General features: G+C 40.2%; 1 protein-coding gene across 1 annotated transcript; it reads right to left on the reverse strand.

Annotated features, from left to right (window-relative positions):
- Positions 1-3504: 3504 nt before the first annotated feature.
- LOC147448217 (putative carboxylesterase 13) lies at positions 3505-5040 on the reverse strand. Its single transcript, XM_086524099.1, has 2 exons — positions 4447-5040; positions 3505-4189 (listed from the first exon to the last, which is right to left on the reverse strand). Exons 1-2 carry the CDS (start codon positions 4943-4945, stop codon positions 3612-3614), a joined length of 1077 nt encoding a protein of 358 aa, XP_086380225.1. The 5' UTR covers positions 4946-5040; the 3' UTR covers positions 3505-3611.
- Between the last annotated feature and the right edge of the window lie 21229 nt (positions 5041-26269).

The raw sequence follows: 26269 nt of genomic DNA on the forward strand, positions 1-26269 counted from the left end.
ACAACTTACAAGGGTGTAGACTCAGAGAGGCTGAGAGGGTGTGTCAAAATATATTATAGTTATAAATCATCATTAGTTGAATTACACGGCTTCTTTCAAAAAATTGAGCGAGTGTTACATGGTTTGGTGTACATCCGTCTGTCATGAGTCAGATCACTGTATCCACCAAACATTCCCATCAACACTTAGCAAGCCAACAAGCACCTCATGCTTGGGTAAGATTCCCACCTTAAGGTCAGCCCTAGCTTGCCTAAGATCAAAGGACTTTTGAACACTAACTTTTGGAGGTCTTTAATGAAGCTAACCCTACGGTATTTAAGCTCCATTAGATAGCATTGCTCTTTAACATACCATCTCTCATTTGGGCCGCTTTTAACCTTGGTCCCATGTTGAGACAGATCCATAAGCACATGTCTATATTCATCCTTGTTCCCATTTATTCTCCCACATTAAATGATCATTTTAATATGAGAAAATTATTTGGGTTGGTTAGATATTAGATTTTTATGACATGCACATATTCCAAACATAAGATGCAAGCACAAAAATCACGGACACTCACACGATGACAAGTTATGTCAATTCAACATCAATACGGGTATCCTCACTGTGACAAAACCCCAAACCATCCAGTATCTCTATTTTCGTTTTGAGCTTTATCTCCCTATTTACATCCACATTGTGGATATGTAATAAACTTATAGTATAATTCATTGTCAGCATTACGAATTTTTTGTCTCATAGCAACTACAACTGGGCTAACCAAAGCATTGCTTGTTTTCAAAACCCTCGCATCTTCGAACTCATTTCTTGCATTCATGAGATGTTGTTTAGCATTCTGCAATTGTTTTGTGATATATGTTGTAAATCCTCAAGGTCAAAATATGACAGGCTTTCTGTCCCTTGTGTTAAGTATGGAGCGTGACTGTATTAAAAACGCACATTTATAAGACCCCCGTTATGAGGAGAAGCCATCGTACATGAAGAAAAATCACTCGTCGGAAACCAAAATTTTCACAGCCATTATTGGAATATTATGACCGGACAACGATCGAAAAGTGGTTTGAAAACGGTCAGTTGGTTAGCTGGTGATCGATAGTCAATGGCCGGTGGAGATGGCCAAATTCAATGGCTGGTGGCCGATTTCAAAATAGACTTGTCTTCTCAAGGGCGGTCACACATGGGCGCATTAAAGAGTCCAAGTCGGACTTGTCAACACAAGGGTGGCTACACACAGCTGCCTCTCACGAGAGAGGACAACAGTTTTGTCCTATAAAAGGAGGCCTCTTCTACACACAAAAACGGATTGTGAAGCATTGTGGTGCATTGTGAAGTTGATGTGAGGTGGTGAGAGTTAAGCAAGGCGGGAGCTCCATAAGGGTATAATCTCTTTGTAATCTACTTCTTGTTTTGAAGTAATAAAGCCATTGAGTGACTGCTTTCCCGTGGACGTAACCCACATTGGGTGAACCACATATATTGTGCTCTCTCTCTCTCTCTCTCTCTCTCTCTCTCTCTCTAATCTCCATGTGTGAAAATTATCTCTTTCCATTAAGTAAACTACTCAATTATCTACTTAGCTACTTCATATTTCTTAACACCTTGGTGAGTGTTATTTTAGCAAACCCCTCCTCGATGTTTGACATAAATGAGTGTTATTTTTAGCAAACCCCTCCTCCACTTTTCGACATGGATCTTATAGTATCCTTTGTCTCAGAGGTCCTCCAAATGCTCCACAACAAACTTAGCCCAATTCAATTGCATGTTTGAACCGCTTGCAATTTTCGTCAGACTGAATTTTTTTACAAACCCGAAGACAAATGCAGAGTTGATCTCCATGTTGGTTAGGGCCTTTGGTACACCCTGTAGTGTAGCTGCATCACCTGGTCATACATATCGCTACATATACAACTGCATTTAATGCGATATCAACTACGATCCTTCGACTCTTTGAATACATTGAACCATTGCACATCACTAACATGTTCCCACTTCACCGGTTTGGAGTCGACACCATCCATAGAGAGGCCATGAAAATTTGAATTTGTCTGCACTATAATACGAATTTTTTCTTGCATTGGGATGTTGAGCTTGGAAGGTTTCCATCAGCATGTACACCCCTAATGTCACAAGATAACATGATATAAAGCTATTTATGGCAAAGGAAAAAAATTTTATCTATTGAAAAATGATATGTATCTCATATTTCATGCATACATGAGATACTGAAACACAGAGAAACAATTAACGCCTTACAGAGCTTCTTTAAGCAACGTCACTTGAAAAGAACTCTCAAGTAATTTATGCACAGGCTTGAACCATATTTGCGACACAGGTCGTGCAACCACTCAATCGACGCGCGCGCGCACACACACACACATAAAGACCTAGTGTAATGTGAGAGGTAATGTTCTTTGACATTGGGATCCTTGGAAGTCAAACAGCTTCATCCTTTTGCGGAGCGGAGGAGAAGCAACAGAAGCTTGGGCCCTCAACTTCCTTCTTGATGGAGTGTCAAGAGAGTCGTCAGAGGTGGCTGGCTAGTGTGGCGAGCTATTCTCCACTTGGCATCCTGGTGAGCTGCGACTGAGAGACTGCTTGCGCCTTGCTTTCCTCCATGCATCACAACTACACCACACGTTCAAAGTAAGTTTCAGTGATGGTCCAATTTTTAAAAATTATTTAAACACTTTATATAGTTCATGATGGTGCCCACACTTGAAAAACAACAATGTCCTGCTTGTTAGCACATGTTAACTAGCATAAAAAGCATACCACGTTAACATGATTTGACCTCTAATACAACATTATCACCTTTTTCTTGGAATGTTGATGGTTCTTCTTTACTCAGTGTCTGCATGGGATGGCATTGAAGTAGCTCTTTCAGAGCTAGTTGGACTTTGCCACAATGAATCCACTTGACCTTGAGGATAATCTCAAGGCTTGGGTTGAGGCTCTTATCACACCAATCCATAGATTCCTTTTCATCATGTACCCTTTAACCTTGGCTTGCCATGTGTGGATAGATTCGTACAAGTGTGTTTTCTAATGTAAAAGCCAACTTAGTCATAAGAGAGAACGGCCTTGTAAATTAGGGGATGTAGGCCAAAAACCAAAAAGTTTATTTTTCAAAAAATGAAGAGTCTTCCCTGAGGCTGCACATTGACTGCAAGAATGGCTCCCTGTGTACAGATAGAATATGCAGGGCCACAAGATGGTATTTATAAGATTTTAGAGAGCCCTCGTGATCGACGTCACAACCCCAAACATCAATTGTCCCCAGTTTTAGGCACTATTTCGGTCGATTCTGAACTGCAGGTAACCACTAGTTTAGTCAAATCAGATCTCTTCGGCAACCTACCAACAAGCTCATCGACACCACTAGTTTAGCTTTGCCAGCGTAGAGATAAACACGAGTTTCGAAAGTAAGTAATGAAACAAGACACACACGGTCCCAAGTGACTGGCCAATGATTGTTTCAAATGGTCATTCACATTGACAAGCTTTCATAAATGAGAAAAGGACCTTCATATTATATCCCTTCAATAATTTAAGACTAACAAAGCTGTCATGAGACCTTGGAATACAATATAAATCATGGTTCTCACATACTAAAGCTTTCTCATAAACAGCACCATAGTACTCTCGCGCAACTGAGCAGCTTCAGATTCCCTCTCGACAAGATGAAAACAATGCCCTTTGCCTTGAGATTCATAAAGCTCTGCATCTTTACCGGCTTCCTTTAGAAAAGTATAGTACCTCAAAACACCCTCTCGAAGCAGATCCCTCTCTGCAGATAATAAAAGGATAGGTGGCCACCCCAATTTAAAGTGGCATTTAGAGTCAGGATGGAGGCAGTCAAGCAGTGCATCCCCAAGCTTGCCTCCGACAGGTAAAGAGAGCGCCACAGAATCTGCCATCATTTTTGTGGTGAGGGTTGAATCAGTAAAGGGTGTCATTTCTGGAAGAGGGTCTGTCAAGACCCCAATGTCAACAAATATGAGCCCCCGTATATTGAGGGGATTCCATTCATGCTTCACCATTTTTAGGGCAACAAAATGTAAAATAGTGGCTCCAGCGCTTTCCCCTACACAAAACACTCTAGCTGGATCGCCGTAATCGACCACCCACCGCTCTCTTTCACCTGATATGGTATCCTCTTCTTCAAGTTCCCATGGTTCCCTGTGCCCTACACATGAATATCTTAAATTGTTACAATGGATGTAGTAGAAATTAGCACACATCCACTAAAAAATGTTGTTTACTGGTAGTATGCAAGCGCACATATGGGCATTTGTGTATCCCTCTCCTGTCAATTTTCCATGTCCGACAACAAGCTGATGTTTCCACAGCGTAGCTCCACCCATCCATCTCTTCATTTTATATACCAGTTTGTATCATATGGCTCTACCCTAGGCAGCAAGCAGAGATGAAACTGAAACGTACCAGATGTCGAGATCGGACTCAGCTTCGCAGTTGTCGCAAACTGGGAGTGAAGCCAGCACAGAGCTTCAAAGCAATCCTGGTACTGGGCAGGAAGGCGGTGCTCGGGAGCAAGGCGATAATGAATGGAGATCCAGATCGTGTTTGAAGCAGAAGCCATTCTGCTGCAAAAGATATGATACATGGGTTCGGCAGGGCTACCGAAGCACATGCCACCACCATGGAAATGGAGGACCAAGGGGGCCGAGCGAGAAGAAGAAGGGATTTCATCATGAGCGGCAGAGCGGGGCAAGAAAATGCGTACCCAAGTGCCCTTGTCAGGATTGATGGTTACATCTTTTGTGGCCACGCCATCAACGTCGAACTCGGACGAGGCAGGGAGGAGAGGCGGGGGGCAACGCTCTACAACTCCGTCTTCATACAATAGGAGGCCTGGTAATTTGTGTAGCACAGTTCTCAATCGTGTGCCCACACCCTTCTCCTTCTCCATCTCCATCTCCATCTCTTCGTCTTTCTGTGCCCTGCGTGCATTTTGTTCCTCCACAAGCTCGTACAGTAACGCTAGTGACGGCCGTCTCAATTCTCTCTTGTAATGAGCACATGAGTATGCTCAGTCCGGCCGGTTGCTCTGTCATCCGACGTGGCATGCACTTTTTGTCGCCCGTTGCTGGCCATCTGGCCGAAGAGAGTCAAGGCTCCCCCTCTTCGGCCAGCCACTCTTTCCTTGGCCACACCAATCAGAACACCCCTTGCCACGTGTGAGAAACACCATCCAGTTACATGTGCCTGCACAGCGGTGGGGTCTCTCCTTGTGCTCAATGTCAAAGCTTCACCCAGCCAGTCCTTCTACGTCGAAGAGCTGTCAGGCCGGTGGCCGAATCCACCATGTGCTAAGGCTATCTGTAGCCGAGGGATTCGAACTCCCTTCAACGTGAAAACTATCACCTTAAAACCGCGGATATAGTTAATACTTGGCTTTCCCACATAATCTTGGGAATCTTCATAGATTCTTTCACATCCTTGGCTTAATACGATCCCCAAGTCGCACGCACGTCACTCCTCATCCTTTACAAAAATTGTGTTTCCTCCAGTTCCTCGATGCGACAGTGTCACGGTCGTCTAGGCCTCTTCTTTTGCCTCATGTACATCGTAGGGTAAGGGGGCCAATAAAAAACCGCCCCTGTAGACAGTCGATGGACCCCCTATCATTAAGAAATCTTATTTCTAGAAGAAGGACACCAAGTCACTACTGCTGGGATGGTTAGCACGGTTGTCTACAAAATGTGGGCCGTCGGATGTGCGTTCAAGCCTCGATGGCCGCTTTGGCTCATTATACCCCTTGGGAGTGGCTTCCCTCTCGACCCCAATTTTGTTACACAGAAAAACTTCGCAAGCACCATACTTTCTCTGCACAGATCGGCTCGTCACCGTACTTGTTTTGTGGTTAGCGACAACGAAGAGCTTTCTATTGCGCCTCTCGCCTTCTGTTTTGGTGCCGCACAAAGATCGCGAGCTCGAGTTCGGCTTAGGTGGCCTTAAGTCGGCCCCCTTACCCTATTGCTTGTTGTCCCGGCTCTTGCCAACTGCATCATTGTGTCGTAGCTTGCCACTAGGCCTACCTCTTTGCGATCTGATCTTCCCCTTCCTTGCCTTTGCAAAAGGGGTGTATCTTTGTAGATTCCCCCTAATAATGAATTCCTTATGGCTAATCGTGACTTCCGATAGGAATGGGATAAGTTAGTACTAGGCCTAGGGAGACTTCTTACAAAAGAGTACAAAATGTCTTGCACGAAGTGAAGCAACACTTCACGGTGGGCTACCATGTTGTCCATTACCCAACGTAGAGTGAAAGAAGTTCTTGCTAGTAGATCTATTGCTGGAAATCAAAGCTCAAAAATTGAATCACAAATAAAATGAGTAGTGTTGGCAGAAAAAATTTGTTTCATGCTTTAGTCTAGTTACACACCAATGAATAGGCACCCACCCTCGTTACGGGGTGGACAGCCATGTTTTACACACTTGATTGCCCAATCTCAAATACCTAATATTTGAGTGATGAAAAGGCATGTAGCCTATTGGTTGCGTCTATCTTGAGTAACTGTCGCGACGTGGGTTCCAATCCTGCCCTACCTTGGGCAGGGGAGTTTGGTTGTTCATTTTCATGGGCGCTCCTCTTTTTCTCATACAATGGTTGCTCACCGCCTAGACTGCACGCCATCCTACGTGAACATAGGTAAGCGGTGTGTAATCATCCTTAGTGTACTATTGCACACATTTAATGGGTAAAAATCTTTTTGTGGGGGAGGGAAGGTGTTGAAAAACCAAGCCATGCTTATTCGTATGCAAATTGTGAGATTTTGCTACTTTAAGCGCGTGTGGAAGGCCAGGTACCATCAGGTCTTCAAGAATGCCCTTGAAACAGCTAGTTTCACAAAGATTATTCAAGAAAGCAAGAAGTGATGGTTGCCACCTGGAAACGGAAGAACTCCGAAGAGTCGAAGAGGGCAACTGGAGCCGTTATAATGGACATACATGTTTGAGGGCATGGGTTTTTTGTTCAAGTTGATGGTTGCTCCTGGTGCAGACAGTCTTTAGTTTGATGTCCCTCTTTTGTAATGGGGTGGCCCCCTTATCAATCAATGTATCACCGGTGTATTTGTGGCATCTAGGAGACGCCATGGCTTGATACGAGCATGGCTTGAATATGTAAATTTTTTTGGTTATGCTAATGTAATATACTCACCACTGTGAGTTCTGCACGGAAAAAAACACACACAAGAAATCAAGAATGCAAGCTCCCTTTAATATTCCTTCCTTTTGTCCAAAGGACCCGGGTCATGGGTTCAAAGGTAGCCAAGCGACCTTATGCACTCATAAGGACGTTCATATCGATTCGCACGGGATGTGTGTGATTTTCTACAAAAAGATTCCTTCCTTTTCAAGTACGGAAAGAAAACTAACAAAAGCAAACTCGGCTATTTGTTAGCTCTTTTTTATGTGTATCTCCAAGACATTAAAAATAATTGGTTCTTGGTTCCTAAATATTCACAAGGACAGAAAATGAGAAGAGTATGGACTCATAGTTACCCATAACAACACTATCTCAATGATTTGCATCCAACAACCAAAAGACGACGTCACTGAGATGTAGAGACAACTAAGTGTTGTACAAGGTGCAATACCGATTTGAAACGGCTACTACAAACGTACAGAAGCATGTATGCATGTGATTCAAACCATCTATACACGAGTGACAAGCCTCATCAATAGGTCAAAATACGATTGTATGCACCATATTAACTTGTTGAGTCTCTATTATGATCTTGAAAAGCGAGTTGTAAATTTTACTTCAATAAAAACCAAACACACTTAAGAGTTGTAAAAGGGGTTTGTAAATTGTACTTCTATTAAAAAAAACACACACTTAAGAGCTAGCCATGTAACGTAACACTCGAAGACTTATCAATGTCCCAGTCACCTTCAAATAAAATTTTTGGATAATGGAGGTGGGTCAAGAAAATGACAAGATTATAAAAGGGCCTTGTCTGGCTAAATTGCTATGCCCTAAGATGTTTTGTTAAGTTAAAATAGACTAATTAAGATGGAAAGAGTCTCACAAACAAAGATTTCATTGAGAACAAAAATGAGAAGGTGGGAGTATGCTCTTCTCTCATTCCTAACCCGATCAAAGCGATAAATTCAATTATGCTCTCCTATATTGCCTTCACTAGCCCACTTATCAAGATGGCTAAGTGTCATTGGAAAGAGTTCTTGAAACCACTAAATAGATTTTTATGGAAAAACAACACAAAATCCTTCAGAACATGGAAGTGTACTGGATGGAAATCAATCGCTCGACCAGTGGACCAAGGAGGTCTCCGAATTCTTAACCCAATTGCCCATGTTGAGGCCCTCGGCACCAAATTAGTGGTTTCATTGGCTAAACAGGACCAAGCTTAGCCTATCATGACCAAAGATATGTTAGATACAACTAAACTTGGTTTGAAAGATGGTAAGTGGAAAGGGGTAGAGTTTCACGACAAGCTCTTAACCCCGAAGTGCAAAAGAGCATCTAGTGTTTTGGAGCGGGGAATAAACCAGGTACTTCAAGAACTCCATCTTGCATTGGTCCCCCTTGCTCTCTAAAGTTGTAGGACCACCACAAAGCCCCTATTGGATAGAAACTGCCACGAAAGTGAATAATAAGGGTCTGAATCGGCTAGTTTACTTTTGGGATGGTAGCAGTAAGAGTTGGAAAACCATTGACCTTCTAGCAACCCAGTATCAACTAAATGGCTATGAGATATTGTTAGGCAATAGAGTGATGAAAAAGCTTGACAATGTTGTAGTGAATGTGTTAATCAAAACTATGGTAAATCCAAAATAGGTATACATATTGCTAAAACTCATGGAATTTTATTGTTGGTTAAGCTTCCCATTTGATCTTCCATCACATTCACTAGTATGGATACCTTGCCACCCCTTAAAAAGGATGAGAGTTGATAGCACATGGTAATGTCTATGCATGAGATTTGGAAGACTGGCAAAATGTCATGGAATTTGATCGATAGTTGGCAAGCTTGCAATGGTTCAAGATGCTACTATGCGGCTTCGAGTTATGTTATAGATATGTACACTAGATCCGATGTGAAATCATGCATTGAAGCCCTTAATATGTTCATGGAATCCATGCCAAAATTCAAACTAATTTTAAATGGTTCCTTGGCAATTTTTGACAATTTGGGTGCATTGACACCCAGTCTAAATGCATTCACACACTTCAAGGGATAAGGGTTGTTAGCACAATGCCATAACTATGCATGAGATTTACGGCTGGCCAAATCTCATGGAACGGATAGCTGGTAAATTTTTCTTGCAAAGACTAAATTCCTAGTACCAAGCTTCCATTGTACATGAGCTCATGTGGACTCTAGCATATTGCCTCATTAAGCTAGGTGCATGAGATCTAGCCAATTGGACAAATCTCATGGGAATTGAATGATAGCTAAGTTAGCTTGCAAAGTTTTACGATGTTTATGATGTGCTTTCAAGGATTGTTACAAATATGTGCACTAGGATTGATGTGAGCTCATGTGTTGAAGCCCTTGATATGCTTATAAAAACTATGGTAAGTTCAAACTTAGTTTACGTACTGCCTTGTCAATGTTTGATAATCTATATGCGTTGACCTCCTACAAGGGATGAAAGTTGATAGCACATAGTGAGGCCTATGCATGAGATTTGGATGAATGGCCAAATCTCATGGAACTTGGAAGTTGAGCCCGTTGTCTTGCAATGATTGAATATGCAAGCACATTGATTCCATTTCACTTGAGCTCATGTGAACTCTAGTGAAGTGCCTCATTAACCTCGGTGCTTCTATCAAAATATACTTCCACGAGAATTGGATGGCCACCCAAATCTCAAATATCTTGATGCTTAGGGAAAGCTTGTTATCTATAGCATAAGTATACCTATTGGTGTTCCAATTAGTTAACTAGTATGGATACCTTGCTACCCTAAAAAAGGATGAGGGTTGATAGCACATGGTAATGTCTATGTATGAGATTTGGATGACTGGCCAAATCTCATGGGAATTGACTAATAGCTAATTTGGCTTGCAAAGTTTCAGAGATGCCTATGCATGAGATTTGGATGACTCGCCAAATCTCATGGGAATTGACTAATGTCTATGCATGAGATTTGGATGACTGGCCAAATCCCGTGGGACTTAACTAATAGCTAAGTTGGCCAACAAAGTTTCAAGATGTTGCCATGTGGTTTTGGCTCATGTTACAAATATGTGCACTAGAGTCAATGTAGGCTTATGTGCTAATGGAAACTATTGTAAATTCAAACTAAGTTTTCATAGGGCCTTGACAATGATAGCTTGGATGCATAGACTTCCTACAAGGGACAAGAGTTGATAGTATGGAGTGAAAATTATGCATGAGATTTGGACTACCGGCCAAATCTCATGGAATGCAATGGCTAGGTGGGGTATATTGCAATGACTAAATATACTAGTGCCAAGCCTCCTTTGCACTAGAGCTCATGTAGACTCTAGTACAATGCTTCATTAAGCTCGGTGCTTCTATCAGAAAATACTTGAACCATGAGAATTGGACGACCGTCCAATTCTCAATTATATTGATGCTCAAGGAAATTGAAACACATATTGAACATGATAACCTCGTGCTGAACAAAATTCATGTTGTGTAATAGTCCCCAAATTTTGGCATAACTTGGTTTTCCCAAAATAAGTGGGACTTTTCCCATTTCAAGCAGGATGGGTCAAAGTTTAAGATTTTTATTATGGTGAGAATTTCTCATTTTATCTAATATGGTGTTACAAAGGCAAATTTTTTTATCTGGGAGTTGGTTATTTTGTTGTTCAGTTTAATGTGTTTGCTTGGTTGGTTCACTTCTTGAGGATTGAAACCCTCAAAGAATCTCCATGCCCTATTCGAGTCACTTCCTTGAGTATTGACATAAGTATGTTAGTGCTAGATAGCTATGCTATAGACATCCATCGTGACAACTCATTAACATTGATGACATTGTTGGGGAATGATCCTTAGGTAGTGAGTAACCTAATGCATATTTAGAGTCTTCTTTGTCCATAGATTTGTCATTCACCACATACACGTTAGTAGTAAAGCAGCTATACGTAGATTTAGTGCTTAATAGAGTCTAGAGTCGAGGGATTGGCTATATCTATCCTTGAAGGGTAAAGAGAGTTGTCAGTGAGATAGCAAAAACATTTCATTCTTCAAATGTTTTTGTATACTTTGAGAGTGCTATTTTGTTTATGTTACGACTTTTATTTGCATTGTTTTGTTCATTTTTTTTTCAAGTCTCTTTCCAACACATAGGAGTAGGGTAAGTAGAAACCATCACCATCAAATTGGGCTGAAAAGATCAAGGTGGCAAAAAGGGTTGAACACCATATTTTGGGCAAAGAAGACCATAACTCTGAAATTTTGAAAATTTGATGGTAGAGACTAATTTAAAATCAAAAAGAGGATGCCAAAGGACCTCAAAAAACTTATCAGAGGAGGTAAACTAAGAATTTCTAGCTGATTCTATGGTGGAATATGGATTGCAATCCATGTTCCCAGAGACTGACTAGCGAAAAAGTGAGATCAGTTGACGGATATTCACTTCAATCAACTAAGATCAGTTTATAGATATTGTCTTCAATCAACTGAAACTAAATTTTGGGGTCAAATTAAGACCAAAAACACACTCAAAAGAGGGAAATTGTGGTAAAACACCTAAAACTAGTCCATTTGATCAAAATTTGGGAGTTATTAACTTTTCTTATCCAAATCAAAGAAAAATTGGGAATAGGCTCTAAACAATAGAATCTAGTAGCTGACCAAATTTCATGTCAGAAGGAGGTGGAACATGGATCGTGATCCATGTACCTCATCTGACATTTTACTAAAAATTGAATAGTGAGTAGAAAAGATCCATAAAAACATACTCCCCAAAACAAATTTGCAAAAAGAATCCAAAAAGTAGACCAAGAGAGGCAAAAACAGTTCATGGTGAAAAATCGCAAAGTTGAACCTAGGGTTTGGCTTTCAACTGACCTAAACCAATCCAAATGACACAAAAAGTTTATAGTTGGTACCACGGTACCAAGGGAAAGTTGTGAGCAAATTTTATCACATTATACGATAGAGGTACAATTGCAATCCATGTCTCCCTATCACAAAATCAGAGTGATATCATAGCCAGAAATAGTCATACGGAGCATAGAGGTCTTTGCAAAATTCAATTTGGACATCAATAGAGGATTCTGCAAGCTAAGATAGGTTTTTTGCAAAAAGCACAATTGTTTGATCTATTCGGGAATTTTGACTAATAGAGTGGTTATAAGCTCATAGCCATCGAGTGTTTATTGTGCAAATTACAAAGGTTAGAGCACTAAAACTTGAAGTGATTCCGTTGAAGATTTCAAAGCAACTAAAGAGATAACAGGTTAGAATTTTTCAAGACTAATTGTTTCTTTTATGTATTTGAGATCAGGTAGGTTTTACTCAATTAGAAAACCTGTGGGTGGTAGGAGACAAAGTGAGAAATATTTTGAATGAAGAGAGTGTGAATCGAGGACCATTAGCTTCCTCATAGCCGATTATGAGAAAAGGTCTCTTTGATACATCATCAGAGAGATCTTATACCTACAAGTCTGAGGGATTCAATAGAGTGATTTCTAAGGAGGGATTGAACATGGGAGCATGACCATCCCAACCAGCACCCAAAGTGAATTTGTTGCACGTGAAGTACCAATTGAAAAAGGACTAGAGTGCAAAGATCTACAAAGATGGTATGGATCTCTATTGCGTGAAGTTAAAGGAAATGCAAAGTGAGTTCAAGAGCCTAATGCTCGTTGACTATAGTGGTGATCAACACTATGACGATGAAGGAATAATGCCTCTAGTTGTGAAAAATCCCTATATTGTGGAAAAAAGAGGAATGACACACACAAAAGACAAAGTTGACATGGAGCCAAAAGATGAGCCGCCAAAGTTGGACAAGCTAGATGCCAAGCTAAGACATGTGAACAAAGTGAAATGAGTCAACACAAACAATACTCACACAGGGTTGTACGAGTATGATAATGGTGAGAAAATGCACTATTACAAGTGTGATGAACCCTACATAGGAGAGTTGTTGGAACACAAACGGTTGTATGTTTTAACATACATGAAAGGCAGAGATACTCACATAATTATGCTTTGGTTTAGATACTCAACATTAGATCGGAGAGAACTTGAGAGATTTACATATTTTGGAGGCCCACTTCCTAAACTTATATTACTCTTAGTACATTCAAACCCATTTTATCACGGAGACCACACCAGAGATGGGAAGACCGAGTCCAGAGAGATCAAGAATTGTTGGTTCAATGAGCCAACAATAGTTTTTAGTGCTTAGATCGATGGGATCGTTGGGTTCAAGGGGGTTGCAATGACTACACATAGGGGCAGTGAAGCCTCTAGCACAATATATGTCATACCAAGGGTAGGACCAGGCACGGCCAAGGGCCAGGACGGACATGTAGTCAAGGGGGTCCCTATATTTAGCAGGCCAAGGGTCTATATAGGGCATGGCTGGGTGGTGATGAGCATGTTCCAGTTCCCTATGCCTTTCGTTGGTATCAGAGGCAGGTTTCGATCCAACTGTTGGCATTCCTTGGGTGATTGTTCTTAAGATCGAACAGATCTACCTAGTGGAGTACACAACAACGTTAATGGACAAGCAAGAGTCTTGTCATTACGGATGTTTAGGGTGTCATTTTTGCACGACATGTTTTCAGTGCGACACTCGAGTTGAGTTTTTGATAACCATAAACTCAACTCAGTAGGATCTCTACCACGGATTTTAGATGCAACAAACCGTTGCGACGGCATGGCTGTCCATAAGAGCTAGGCTTTACACTTGTGTGGATCTCCTGCTCTCTCTATAGCACTGCGAGTGTCTATGGACGCATTGTTTTGGGGTAAGACCCCGTGGGTGCTTACTAAATCACCCCATAGGCATTGAGGATCACAATTTGATCTATTCCCGTTATACTTTCAAGGAAAGAATTCCGCAATCTACCACGCGATAGTGGAAAAATTCAACTTTTCAAGTTGATTCTCATCATTCTGTACACGGTTAACTATGTTGGTTACCGTTACCTGCTAGTTGAGGAGTTTCTACAAAGGGTCTTACCAAGGGGTTTGACTACGTAGATTCTACCCAACGGGTTTGAATTTTGAAGGCAACACCCAGGGTTTTCAGTGCAATGTTGCTTGGTTTTTTCACAGCTGGGAGACGTGATCCTGTGCATTTGAATACGGGTTACTGAACTTTTAGTTCAATCCCCAGGGCCATGCCAAGGACATGTCGGAACAAGTATTTTGGGCCGTAGTGTCCAATGTACATTATGCTATTATGAACCCACTTGTTGGATTCGATTTGGCACATGTTGTCACATGGGATACAACATGGTCTAGGGACTCAAGGAGTTCGGTTTAGCCAGTGTGGAGCAATGAATGAGGGTCCCTCTCACTCTTGTCGCGGAGTGTTTAGAGTTACCTCCACACACAAGTACATCTTGTACTTGAAGGATGTTCTTTTTTAAACATCCTTACATGAGACATATTCCACATGTGGAGAATATGAGTCTCTGGATTGACACTGGCACCCATTATTTCAAGTATGTGTCACGACAAAGTCCCTAGGTGCTGGTCAAATCTGTTTTCTAGATCATTTTCAACACGACGTATCAGGAGCAATTTCGGTGGCCAAAAATTGTCCGATACTTAAAATGACTTGTTCAGGTACAAGTACTCCTAAACAACATTACGGATGGTTGTTTATACATATAGCAAGGCTCTAAGTGGTTAATGAAAAAGTTTCATTGTTTGTCCCTAGAAGTGATAAATATTTCACCTTCTATTATGGTTCAAACGTTTTAGCAAGGCTTGCAAATGATTGCAGCAGACAGCATTTAGTTTCTTTTTTGAACTATTTACATTCCTCTTTACTGTGTGCTACGAGCATCACATTCACCATAAGTATTGGCAAAGCTAATCATGGATATACAGGTTCAAATATGTTTTTTGCTAAATGCATGCACACTAGGTGTTATGGGCCCTAGTGTTTAGCAAAGGCTGATTTGGAGAAGCATGCATATTCATCACATCCGTTCCTTATGAAGGATTTTTTGCACTCTATGTGCAGTATCTCTCTGAGCTTACTTTTGGATCTACCAATCACCAATAGAGGTCATGGCTCGGTTTGGGTGCTTGTGGATTTTTCACGTTAACCAAGATGGTTATTCATCAGGACATTGTTGTTTGCTCAGCAATGTTGTATGATATCGTGATCCCCGTTTACGGGCCATCTTGGAAGACTGTCTGTAAATCGTGGAGAAAACACCTCAGTACTATCAGTTATCCAAGGGGATAGGTAGATTAGAAAGTGTAATCTTGTGCTAAAAAATATGCAAAGTGCGTACATTATCACCAAGCGATCCAATTAGTAAGCATTTATTGCTCTACTAGGAGTTTTCTTACCATAAGTTAAAGCATGTTTGCAACTAGGTGTAGTCTCTTCATGTATAAATCAAGTTCTCAACCTTGAACACTAGTTATGGTGGGGTTGTTACTGCTGAAATTGGAAAACAAGTCAAGGACTTAAACTTGGCTGATGAGTTATGATAGTAAGTTAATTTCATGGAAAGTGAAAAGAGGTACTTTAGGGTACATCTTTGTGAGATAACTCGTTTTGCATGCTCATGTGTGTTCTAAATGGAGTCTACACACTATGATTGGATAGGAATCGGTAACACAAGATGGTTGCAAATGGACAACAATGTGAAAATCAAAATGTTACTCTTGGTTTCATTGAACCTCCTGTTGAACCGTGTTCCAGTCAACCAAACAGCTGGATCCATGAAGGATGCCACTATAGAAAACATTAGTGTATCATCACTCTTGTTTTCGAGGACGAAAACGCTTCTCCAAGGGGGGAGTAATTTCATGCCAAGGGTAGGACCAGGCACGGCTAAGGGCCAGGACGAACATGCAGTCAAGGGGGTCCTTATATTTAGCAGGCCAAGGGTCTATATAGGGCATGGTTGGGTGGTGATGAGCATGTTCCAGTTCCCTATGCCTTTCAATATACATGACAATAAATCCAATTACGTTGACAAGAGCGAGAGATGTGCGTCCTGAGGGGAGAGCCACATAAATAACTTCAATAAGAACATAGTGGGGGTTATGAGGCTAGAGATACCCTAGTAGGAGAGCTAGGAGTTGTGAAAATGGTTGTAGAAACATGACAAATGCGACCAACTTAGGTATTCGAGCGTGTTTCCAAAAAGTACAATGGATCAAGAGATCCATATGTTCATGTCTCACTCTTCAAACCACTTTTGAGAGCCGAACAGATTACAGAATTCCACACCCAATACAAAGGATGTGGGTTGACATTGGAAAAACCAGCCTTGACATGGTTCCAATCATTACACAGAGATGATTTTCCAAACATAGAACAACTCTTGCATGAATTTGTCGAAGAATTATCTAAAAGGGGAATCAAGTACAATATTGTGTCCCAAATTTACACTTTTAAGAAAAAAGAGAATGAGAAAGTGAAAGAAGCTTTGCTTCGCTTCAAACATTACATAGAGAGATGTCCAGTAATAGGGTTACCATAAGATGAGAGGCTATCAATTCTCTTTATAGAGGGCTTGAGAAATGAGACTCTCAAGAAGGACCTACACTTCTAAGCATGCACAACGTTTGAACAAGTCACTAGAGAATCTTTATATCTAATTGACAATTGTAAGGCTTATGTAGAGGTGACGAAAGATGCAGACAACACAAGTAGTAGTGCATCAGCCAGTGTTGGGACAGCAACCTCCTTACCTTGAAGAACCAATTGAGACTTGTGCAAGAGAGAATCCAAAAGTAACATGTATGTTGATGAAGGTCATTCGTATTGGACTAGTATCAATAATGCTACAAAGCCATCATATGTTATGCAACTAGCAAAAAATTGCTACACTATGGACGAGAATATTTCCATGTTCATGACAAACCATAATTATAAACCAATAGGTTATCCTCCTAGGTCATGATAACCAATGAGGTCTCCATAAGCATCCCAACAGGCTATGAATGTGGAGGTGATCATTGGGCAAGAAGTTGTCAACACAAATGTGAACGTAAAAATATTGTTGGATATTGTGATGAATGTGAAATCACTCATGTTCTTTTGGAGTGTCCCAAATTTCATGATAACAAGGAGAAATCAATGATGACATTACTGGGTATTTGCCATGCTCAAATGGATCAAAAACTAAGCCTACAATTCCTATAAATGCGATGACAAGGGCTCAAGCTCAAGAAGCTACCAAAAGTATACCTATGGAGGACGAACATATACTGCCTGTCCAAATAGAATTTGAGAGCATAGCAATGAGGACTAAAAGGAAATCTTGAAAAGCCAAATGACTAGAAGAGAAAACTACCTAAGAAATTGAGTTGAAACAAACTAGAGGGCAGCTAAAACATGAAAAGAAAAACAAGAATCAAGTAGGAGTGGTGTCATCCAAAACATGATCAAGAGGTTAAGTCTTGGTTGATAAAGTTATAGAACCTTTAGAGGCTCTATTACAAGCTTACCAAGATAGATTGAAAATCAATCCTAGTTGATAAAGTTATAGAATCTTTAGAGGCTCTATTACAAGCGTACAAGTCTATAACTCTAGAGGCTCTATTACAAGCATACAAGTCTATAACTTTAGAGGCTCTATTACAAGCGTACAAGACTAGATTGAAAATCAATCAGACACTGGTGGAGTAGAGATGATTGACATATCTGCATCCTAAAATTTAGAAATATTGACTCACAAAAGGGACGGGGAGATTGAGCACAAAGGAAACAAAAAATTGATCACATGAAACCAGAGACAAAAACACCATTGGGAGATAGGATAGTGGCTAGCACCACAGATGACTCAAAGAAGTGATGGTACCAATTTTTGAAGTGGATCACGACCTCTATCCAAGAGACATATAATTTCTATACGATGATGCAAGAGCAGAAGCATCAATAGCAAGTAAGCCTGAAGTAAGCCTGAAACATTGAAAACTTTCTTGTCTTTCATAGAAGAACATGAAATGAAATCTAAAATTAGGATAGTGCCTTCACAACAGAAGTCAATTCCTCAGACGATGGAAAATAAAAGGATACATGAATTAATGTCAACTCCTATACAATGTATGATAACTTTCTCTGAATTGTTAGAGATTAGACCACATTTGTGGGGAGAATTGGGAAAATAACTGAAGAAGATGAGATTGAAATTTCCTCTTAAGACATCTTTCAAGGTTTGTTTTAATTTTTTATATTCTCATTTACACTTAGTTTTTGTCATTTTAGATGATGTCTCAATTGTGTCTTTGGTTTTTGTTTTGCTTTGTTTCTTTGAGTTTATGTTTGTTGAAGCAAGTTTTGTAAATCTACATGTGATCTTGTCCTTGACACAATTTGTTGCTCCTACAAGCCTCAAATACTGTGTTTTATTCCTCATTAGAGGCATAGTTTCCTCATGTTTGTTTCTGCTTTCTTACTCATTCTGTGTGATACCTTTCTTGTCTTTTGGATTTTTTATTAGAAAGATTGTAGAATAATGTCTCTTTTTTTTGTTGGTTTTGTTTCATTCTCATAGTAGCTAATGTATAGCTCATCCTTGGCATCTATCTTTGGGAGATCATCGTCTCGAGAATCATGGAATTATTCCTTGTTTTAATGTCTTAAATCTTGATGGACACCTCTTCAACTATGCATTTACACTCAGCAGTTTCTAGTGTATCTAGGTCTTCGGTCTTTGACCTTGATTCCAAGATAACACTCACCAATGTTTGGAAGGGTACTATATCATAGCCCTCTTTGTCACAAATTTTTGTTGGGGTTACCTCATTCACACGTACGTCTAAAGTAGCTAGTATTTGATTCCAGCCAAAAGGTTTAGACAATTCCTTAAAAATAGCTCTAGGATATAATCCTTGTCCTCTACTGGTCTCTCTAGGATACAATCTTCTCTTGCCAAACTCTCACACTTGAAAGCTCCAAACATCCAAAGATGTGCTTTAATCTGAAGCCATGCAGGTATCTCTTGCTTATTGACTATTGTTGTGTCAAATTCCTCGATAAGAGTTTGACTAACATCTCTGTATGTATGGTCTTTTACATTGATCCTCGTCGTAATCTCTTTGTGTCTCAAGTAGATGTGGTCCATTAGGAGAAATTTTGACTCAATTTTGGGCCCTATAAGAAACACCAACTCAGCATAGACTTGGAGAATACAAAAGAAAATGTTTTCGAATCTCATTTATCATAGTATATACGTAAAATTTGGTTCGATCACTTAAATGCATGCTCGTACAAAATGCTTTTTGAGAGCCCAACTTAAGTGTGCACAAAAATCCATGTCCATGAATCATAATGAGTGAAGTGATGTGCAATGAGAGAAAACACATAAGACTTGTTTTATAAAGATACAAAAAGAATACTACGAATGCATCCGAAACATCCAAAAACCTTAGGATAGTACTTTAAAACGCTTAAAATTAACATTTGTAGCTCAAGATATAGCCCTTTTAAGCCTAGGCCTCAAGAGGTCAGAACCAAGCAAATAGAGGCACAAGAGACACCTCATGGGCCTCTATTTTCTTGGTTTTGACCCCTTTGTAGTCTTAAATAGTACCTATTAGTTGCTATCAAGTACGATCCATTAGAATTTCAATTGTGAGTAGCTCATAAAAAGGCAATTGATACTTGCATGAGATGCACACTTACAAGTACCTCACTTTATAGGATAGCAACAACGGGTCATAAAAAGGTGCTCAACGCTTGTGCAATATTTCATGTCACTATTAACCGCCTTACTGTTTTGGTGACAATGACAATTTCACCAAAATGGCTTTCATGGACATTTTCAAAAATGAAGAAAAATGCTTTTTCTATGTTACATTAGCCTTCTTCCTATTGGTTGACGAGCATTCTCTCACTAGTCTAAGCTATTAGTCTTTTCCTCATCTATAGAGTTGATGATCGATCATCACATAGTTGGATACTTTATTCTTGATCACTCTCTATCTTTGTTTGTCCATGTCTTTTGGGAATTTCCTATTTGTCAAATATTTTACTAGGTATCTATTCCATCTTGGTGTGACAGGTATCTAGAACAATGTGGCATGTGGAATGGCTACTTTCTCTTTGCACTGGGAACAATTGATTATGGAAGCATGAACATATTTTTTCATGGTAGGCCAATAAACTCCTAACCAATTAGTCAATTGTCACAGAGTTTGGTCTTCAGTAAAATGAATCCCTACTAAAATGGCATGAGCTTCATTCAAGTAGTTTGCTTGTTCCTTAGGGCTAATACACAGAAGTAGAATCCTATCTTTGTTTTTTCAATACAACCTTCCAGTCAACAGCTGATGCAAAGCTAGTTTCTCTATCAGTCATGGTGTAATTGGAAGTGGGATCTGTGAATTTACTTGATCTATGGTCATGAAAGAAACAAGATCTTCCAGGCATCTAGGATTCAGAATAGGTAAGCATATGGCAAATCATTGTTTACTCCTTTCGGATGTTCCCCCGAGATGATCCTTGATAGTTAATCCGCTCATTAATGAGTGGTTCCCTTCTTAACTACCACTATGAAATCAAACTCCAATAGGATGATAATCTTACTATTCTACATGTATTACATGGCTTGTGCACTGATGGATCCAATGATATGTGCAAGAGAGGGAAGGAGACGGGGAAGGGGAGCACAGATGTTGTGTTTGGTGGATCTTGTGAGAGGATCTTCTCACACTCTCCTTATTTACTATATAAGCAAGAATACAAGTAAAGTGGGCGGGCGCCCGTCGGCCACGGGGCCTGAAACCCAACAATCGCCCACTTGAAGGCCAACGTGGTCCAAGTGGCTAAATAATGTAGGGGCTACTATGTACAAATATACAAAACATGAAGTGTGATTGTAGCTTCACCCTACGCCCATCATCTCTATGCAATGTTTGAACCGCTCTGAGGCTAAGCTCTTTGTTAGAGCATCCGCTAGGTTTTCATCCGTGAGAACTTTGACTAACTCAATGTGTTTGCTAGCCAAATTATCCCGTATCACATGGTACCTGACCTCTATGTGTTTCTACTTGGAGTAAAACACGTGGTTCTTTGCTAATGCAATCACACTCTAACTTTTGCAATGTAGCACTGGAGTCTAGTGTATACCAAAATCTCCCACTAGACAAGATAACCACACAGCTTCCTTACTAGAACTAGAAACTGAAACATACTCTGCCTCAGTGGCGGAAGATGAAGTGAAATTCTAGATACATGATCTCCAAGAAACTACCACTCCAGTAAACAAGAAAACGTAGCCAGATGTGGATCGCCTAGTGTCCACACAACCCACATAATCCAAATCAGTGTATCCAACTATGGATACATCACTGTTCCCAAAGCATAAGCAGTTGCTAGCTAAGCCCTTGAGATGTGCTTCACTGCTTCCCAATGCTTTTTGATTGAATTTTCCATGAATCTGCTAACCACTCCCACTGCATATGCAATGTCTAGCCGTGTGCTAACCATGGCGAGCATAAGATTGCCAATTGCCAAAGAAGATGACACCTTTGATATCTCTATCTTTTCATCATCCAATTTGGGACAATCATGCTTGCTAAGTTTTTTATATGCATCCATTGGGGTACTCAATGCTTTTCCCCCTTGCATATTAAAACGTTGCAAGGCCTTATGAATATACTCTTCCTCCAAAAGTTCAAGTATACCATGTTTGTGATGTCTCTTGATACGCATGCCAAGAAAGTGATGTGCATCACCCAAATCTTTCATAGAAAACTGCTAGCTTAAGGCATCCTTAAGAAGTGCAATCTCATCTTTTGAATTCCCAGCTATGAGCATATTATCAATGTACAAAATCAAAATGATGAGGGAACCATCATTCAACCTCTTTGTGTAGATGCAGTGATCCTCTTGGCTCCGTATGTAACCCTGGACTAAATGTACTTATCAAACTTGATGTACCATTTCCTTGAGCCGTGCTTTAATCCATACAATTTTCTTGAGTCTACACACCAATTCTGCCCGTGTTGGTTTCTCAAGCTTTATCGCAAAACCTTCTGGTTGTTTCATGTAGACATCCTCTTCAAGATCCCCACGAAGAAACTTTCTCTTCACATCCATTTGGACCAATTCCAAGTCCTCAATTTGAGAAAGCAACATATCAATTTACACCCAGCTAATTTGGCATTGACAATACTTGAAAAGAGAGAGAAATAGAACAATTGACAACAGTTGAGGACCAGATTTACATGGACCCGGTCCATCCTCCATAAAGGCTTTATATTATAGCTTCTCTCATCAAAGGAGCCTTTTGTACAATACAATCTTTGTGTTCCATGATAAAACTAGGTGGTGTAATGAAGATGGAACCTTCATACACCAAATTATGCTTGAAAAACACACCTAGTGTCCCTAGCCTCAGCCCCAAGACCTTACACACCTTCAAAAAAGGTGAGAGCTCGCAGGGAATGAGATAGATTGAGAGAAAGAAGATGTATCTTACGAGAAAGAAGTATTCTCTTCACATAATCACTCTAATAGCATAGCTTAGCTTAGTAATTAGAATGGTAGAGGAGATGAGCATGCCATTGAAGCTTCGCTCTTGGTTGAACTTGCATTCCATAGCCAAGAGTTGTTGGTGTAGGCCTCTACTTATCAATGCTTGGAGAAGGAGATGGAGTTCTTCTTGCACACATGAGTTTTGTGTGTGTGCGTGTGTACGCGCGCGCACGTGTGTGTGTGTGTGTATCATTGTGTTAGAGTAAAATGTAGCCTTCTCTCTCATCTTGGTCTACCCCTCTTACTATTTGCTCATACTCGCCTCCCATTGGCTCTTGTAAACCTTAGCCAATCACAAATTAGAAACATAGTTGATAGCCTTTTGACAAGTGTCCCCCTTTCCCCTTTTGTGAGAGATTTAGGTTATTAAATAATTCAACTAAACTCTCATTGGACCTCTTAGTCTTCTGGCCAAAAGGAACCAGGCAAGCCATTGGGTTGTTGAATGCTCATTGGGCTCCTTGGTAATAGTCTTCTAGGGAGCTTAATTTTTATTGGTTCTTTTATCAACAACTTTTAAATTGATTAGACTAAATTTACTCTAGCCTAATTCTCATTGGTCCACCTCTATGGCCATCCAATAGGATTTGAGGGGAGATTGGGGGCAACTAGCCTAGGAACCTGACATGTGTCTAGTATGCCCTTTGTGTAAAGGGGGAGCCTTGGAGTGTGTGTGTGTGTGTGTGTGTGTGTGTGTGTGTGTGTGTGTGTGTGTGTGTGTGTGTGTGTGTGTTTCTCTCTTATCCCCTACTAAAAGGGCTCACCCCCTCCTTCCTGGGGATGTGGGAATACTTTTTAGTTTTCCCATGGCCCTCCAATTTTCCCCTTGCTTTGGTCATTGGATAATTGAGTTACTTTTGGAACCTTAGCCTTTGGAAGTCTTAATGGAGGTGAACCTTAGGTCTTTTAAGTCCCATTGAAGCACATTGCTCTTTTGCAGACTCTCCCCCTTTGGATCCCTGACAGAGACCGATCTAGCAGCCTTACCAATATTCTAGCTTTTACTCCCCTGGTACTTCACCATATTACGTGATTAGTTTAACATGAGAAAATCATTTGGGAGTATTAGATATTAGTTTTTATGACAGACCCGAGGGATTCACCATGGAAACTTGTCGCACCACGTAAGTGGAGGGGAGGGGGGTTTTTTTTACAAGCTACATAAGCGTATAAGTTAGGGGTAGGCCCCCAATAATTTATGTCCCAAGCTTAAAAATAAGGGAGGGGGGTATCATTTTTTTTTCCGGGGGGGGGGTGAGAAAAGGGAAAAATGAGACAAAGTTTTTGTGTTTCAAAATCATGGCTTCCCAAAAGAGTCTTCCCTCGAACTTGTGAATCAAATAGCTACAAAGATACATACAAGAACTAACACTGCTTTGTATGAATTGCTTGTTTTTCTATTATTATTTGTTGAAGGATGAAAGATATAAAGAGTTTATATAGATGCAAATTTACACAAAGAACCTAACACAACTTTATAACCATGTTATTTGAGTAATTTAGATGGGTCCGAATTGGAGTAGACATAGTGGAGGTTGATTGGGCACATAGTTTGAAACTAAGATACATTGAGGGTACATCTAGTTATCAATAGAAGTGGTTCCTTAGTACGTTTCTAGTTACTATGCTACACACTCTTTGACTAGTTTTACTCAATTAGATAATGTGAGATCTAAGTTTTATATGTAAGATAGGGGTATGATAGTTTTCTTCATTGATTATCGTATAAGCGTAGAAAGGGGGGTCATATTCCCTAATATGAGTCGTATATAGGGGTTTTATCAAAGTTGTCCGCTCGCAGGTGGCGTCCCATTTTGTATATAGAGTGAATCCCCTGGGATGATAGGTTATCCTTTGAATACCCATCAAAACAATGAAACAAGCGGGAGTCCATGACGCACTCACAGTCCCACTAGAGGTTGTGCTGCACATCATCTGCACCAATAAGCCAGAAAATTCTGTGTACTACACTTGTGAGACGGTTCTCTTGGCTGAAAAATTGCATTCAAAAAGTTGACCACATCAGCCGCACACTTCATAGGCCAGTCATCTGGTCTCAGTTACTCATGCATCAAGGTTCTCTTGATGACTGTCCTTGTCCCATCATGCTCTCCTATTTCATGGACGGATGCTGAGAAGTTATGTATCATGTGCAAGCGTGTCAACTGATAGTACCTCGCCAGAAAATATTACGATCTACGGGCTTTGAATTGTGAAGCAACACCATCTGATTACACCCAATGGTGTTGTAAACAATGTCCATGTTGTTTCAACCACTTGTCATGAAACATGAAACAATGTTGTACAAACAATGTACATGACGCCTATCATCTGATATGTAAAAGTGTAGCGTCTTTTGAACATCACCTGCTGCATTTCTTACATAACTGATGTGCACAAGTATTGTGACTTGAGTAGACTACCAATGCATTGACTGAATCTCATTCTCAATTTTAAAAGAATAATTCTCTGCAAAGTCAATAATTAATATAACGACATTGCTAGGAAACTTGATCAAACAATCCTTGAATTGTTAGGCTTGCTAGTGGAAGACAAAGTTGTGCTTGATGAAGCTTGTAAGGTGGGCTAAAAATAGGCTCAAAAAATCACACTTTTCATTCGTTGCACAATCAAGTTCTTTCTCTTCTTCTCACTCCCACCTGCATCAACCTATCCCGTTCCAACATCCATGAAAACCTTCACAAACACCTCCTTGCTATCCTTTGCTATCTCATTGAGACAAAATGTTAACTTTTGTACACCACATTGGGAGCATTCCCGCATCAAGAATTTCTTGGCATAGTATTCACTATTTGGAGGCTTTGGGTACATCATGGATTCCCACATACCAATGATGTGCTGACATACTGCTTGGTTTGCAAAACACTCTCCTATATCATCACTTCTACAACATATGGAGCAAGTGGAAAGGTGGGTTTTTCTTGATGCCCAAACTTGTTTTGTCACATTTGATTAAAAGCATCTTTGAAATAGAGCATCTACAAATGGAATAACAACAGCAAGTATACTGATCTTTTAGCTTTCGAATTAAGTATGGCTTTAATGCCTCAAAGCATCTAAGAGACACTCCCACTATAGGGTGAGCCATCTTGAATCTTTGGTATAGCTCAACCTATGGCACCAAAACAAAGAAGGTTAGAAAATTCCAACTTCATGCAAATGGTAAAATTCCACTCATGCAGCAATGCCAAAACTTGCTCTAAAGAGTACCAAATATGGTATTGTAGAACCATCTTTGGTAGTCTACCAAACTTTAGAAATCCAGAGTACCAAATTGTCATGTTGGGTAACCAAAATGATTCATTTCTACCTTCTTTGGTACAATATAGAATCAATACATACCAATACACAACGAAGTGGATTCTTCCATATTTGGTATTTAACAGTTTAAGAAAATAGTTAAAACTTAATCAAGATTTTCAAAGGCTAGAATGGTGGGGTGGATAGCCTAGACATGCCTACATAAATACTTTTGCTTTTTTTCGTGGAGAGTATATGCAAATTTTATAGATTTGGTTGCAGTTACTCTCCCCCCAACAGTATCTTTTCGATTTTCAAATATTAGAAGTTTTCCTCTCTT

Source organism: Adiantum capillus-veneris, chromosome 11 (assembly GCF_014529385.1).
Source record: "Adiantum capillus-veneris isolate H3 chromosome 11, ASM1452938v2, whole genome shotgun sequence".
Classification (NCBI taxonomy): Eukaryota; Viridiplantae; Streptophyta; class Polypodiopsida; order Polypodiales; family Pteridaceae; genus Adiantum; species Adiantum capillus-veneris.

Coding starts and splice junctions, on each gene's coding strand:
- LOC147448217 (XM_086524099.1), bottom strand. CDS start 4,945: ATGGAGATGGAGATGGAGAAGGAGAAGGGTGTGGGCACACGATTGAGA. Junction 4,190..4,446: donor GAGTCCGATCTCGACATCTG/GTACGTTTCAGT, acceptor ATTCATGTGTAG/GGCACAGGGAACCATGGGAA.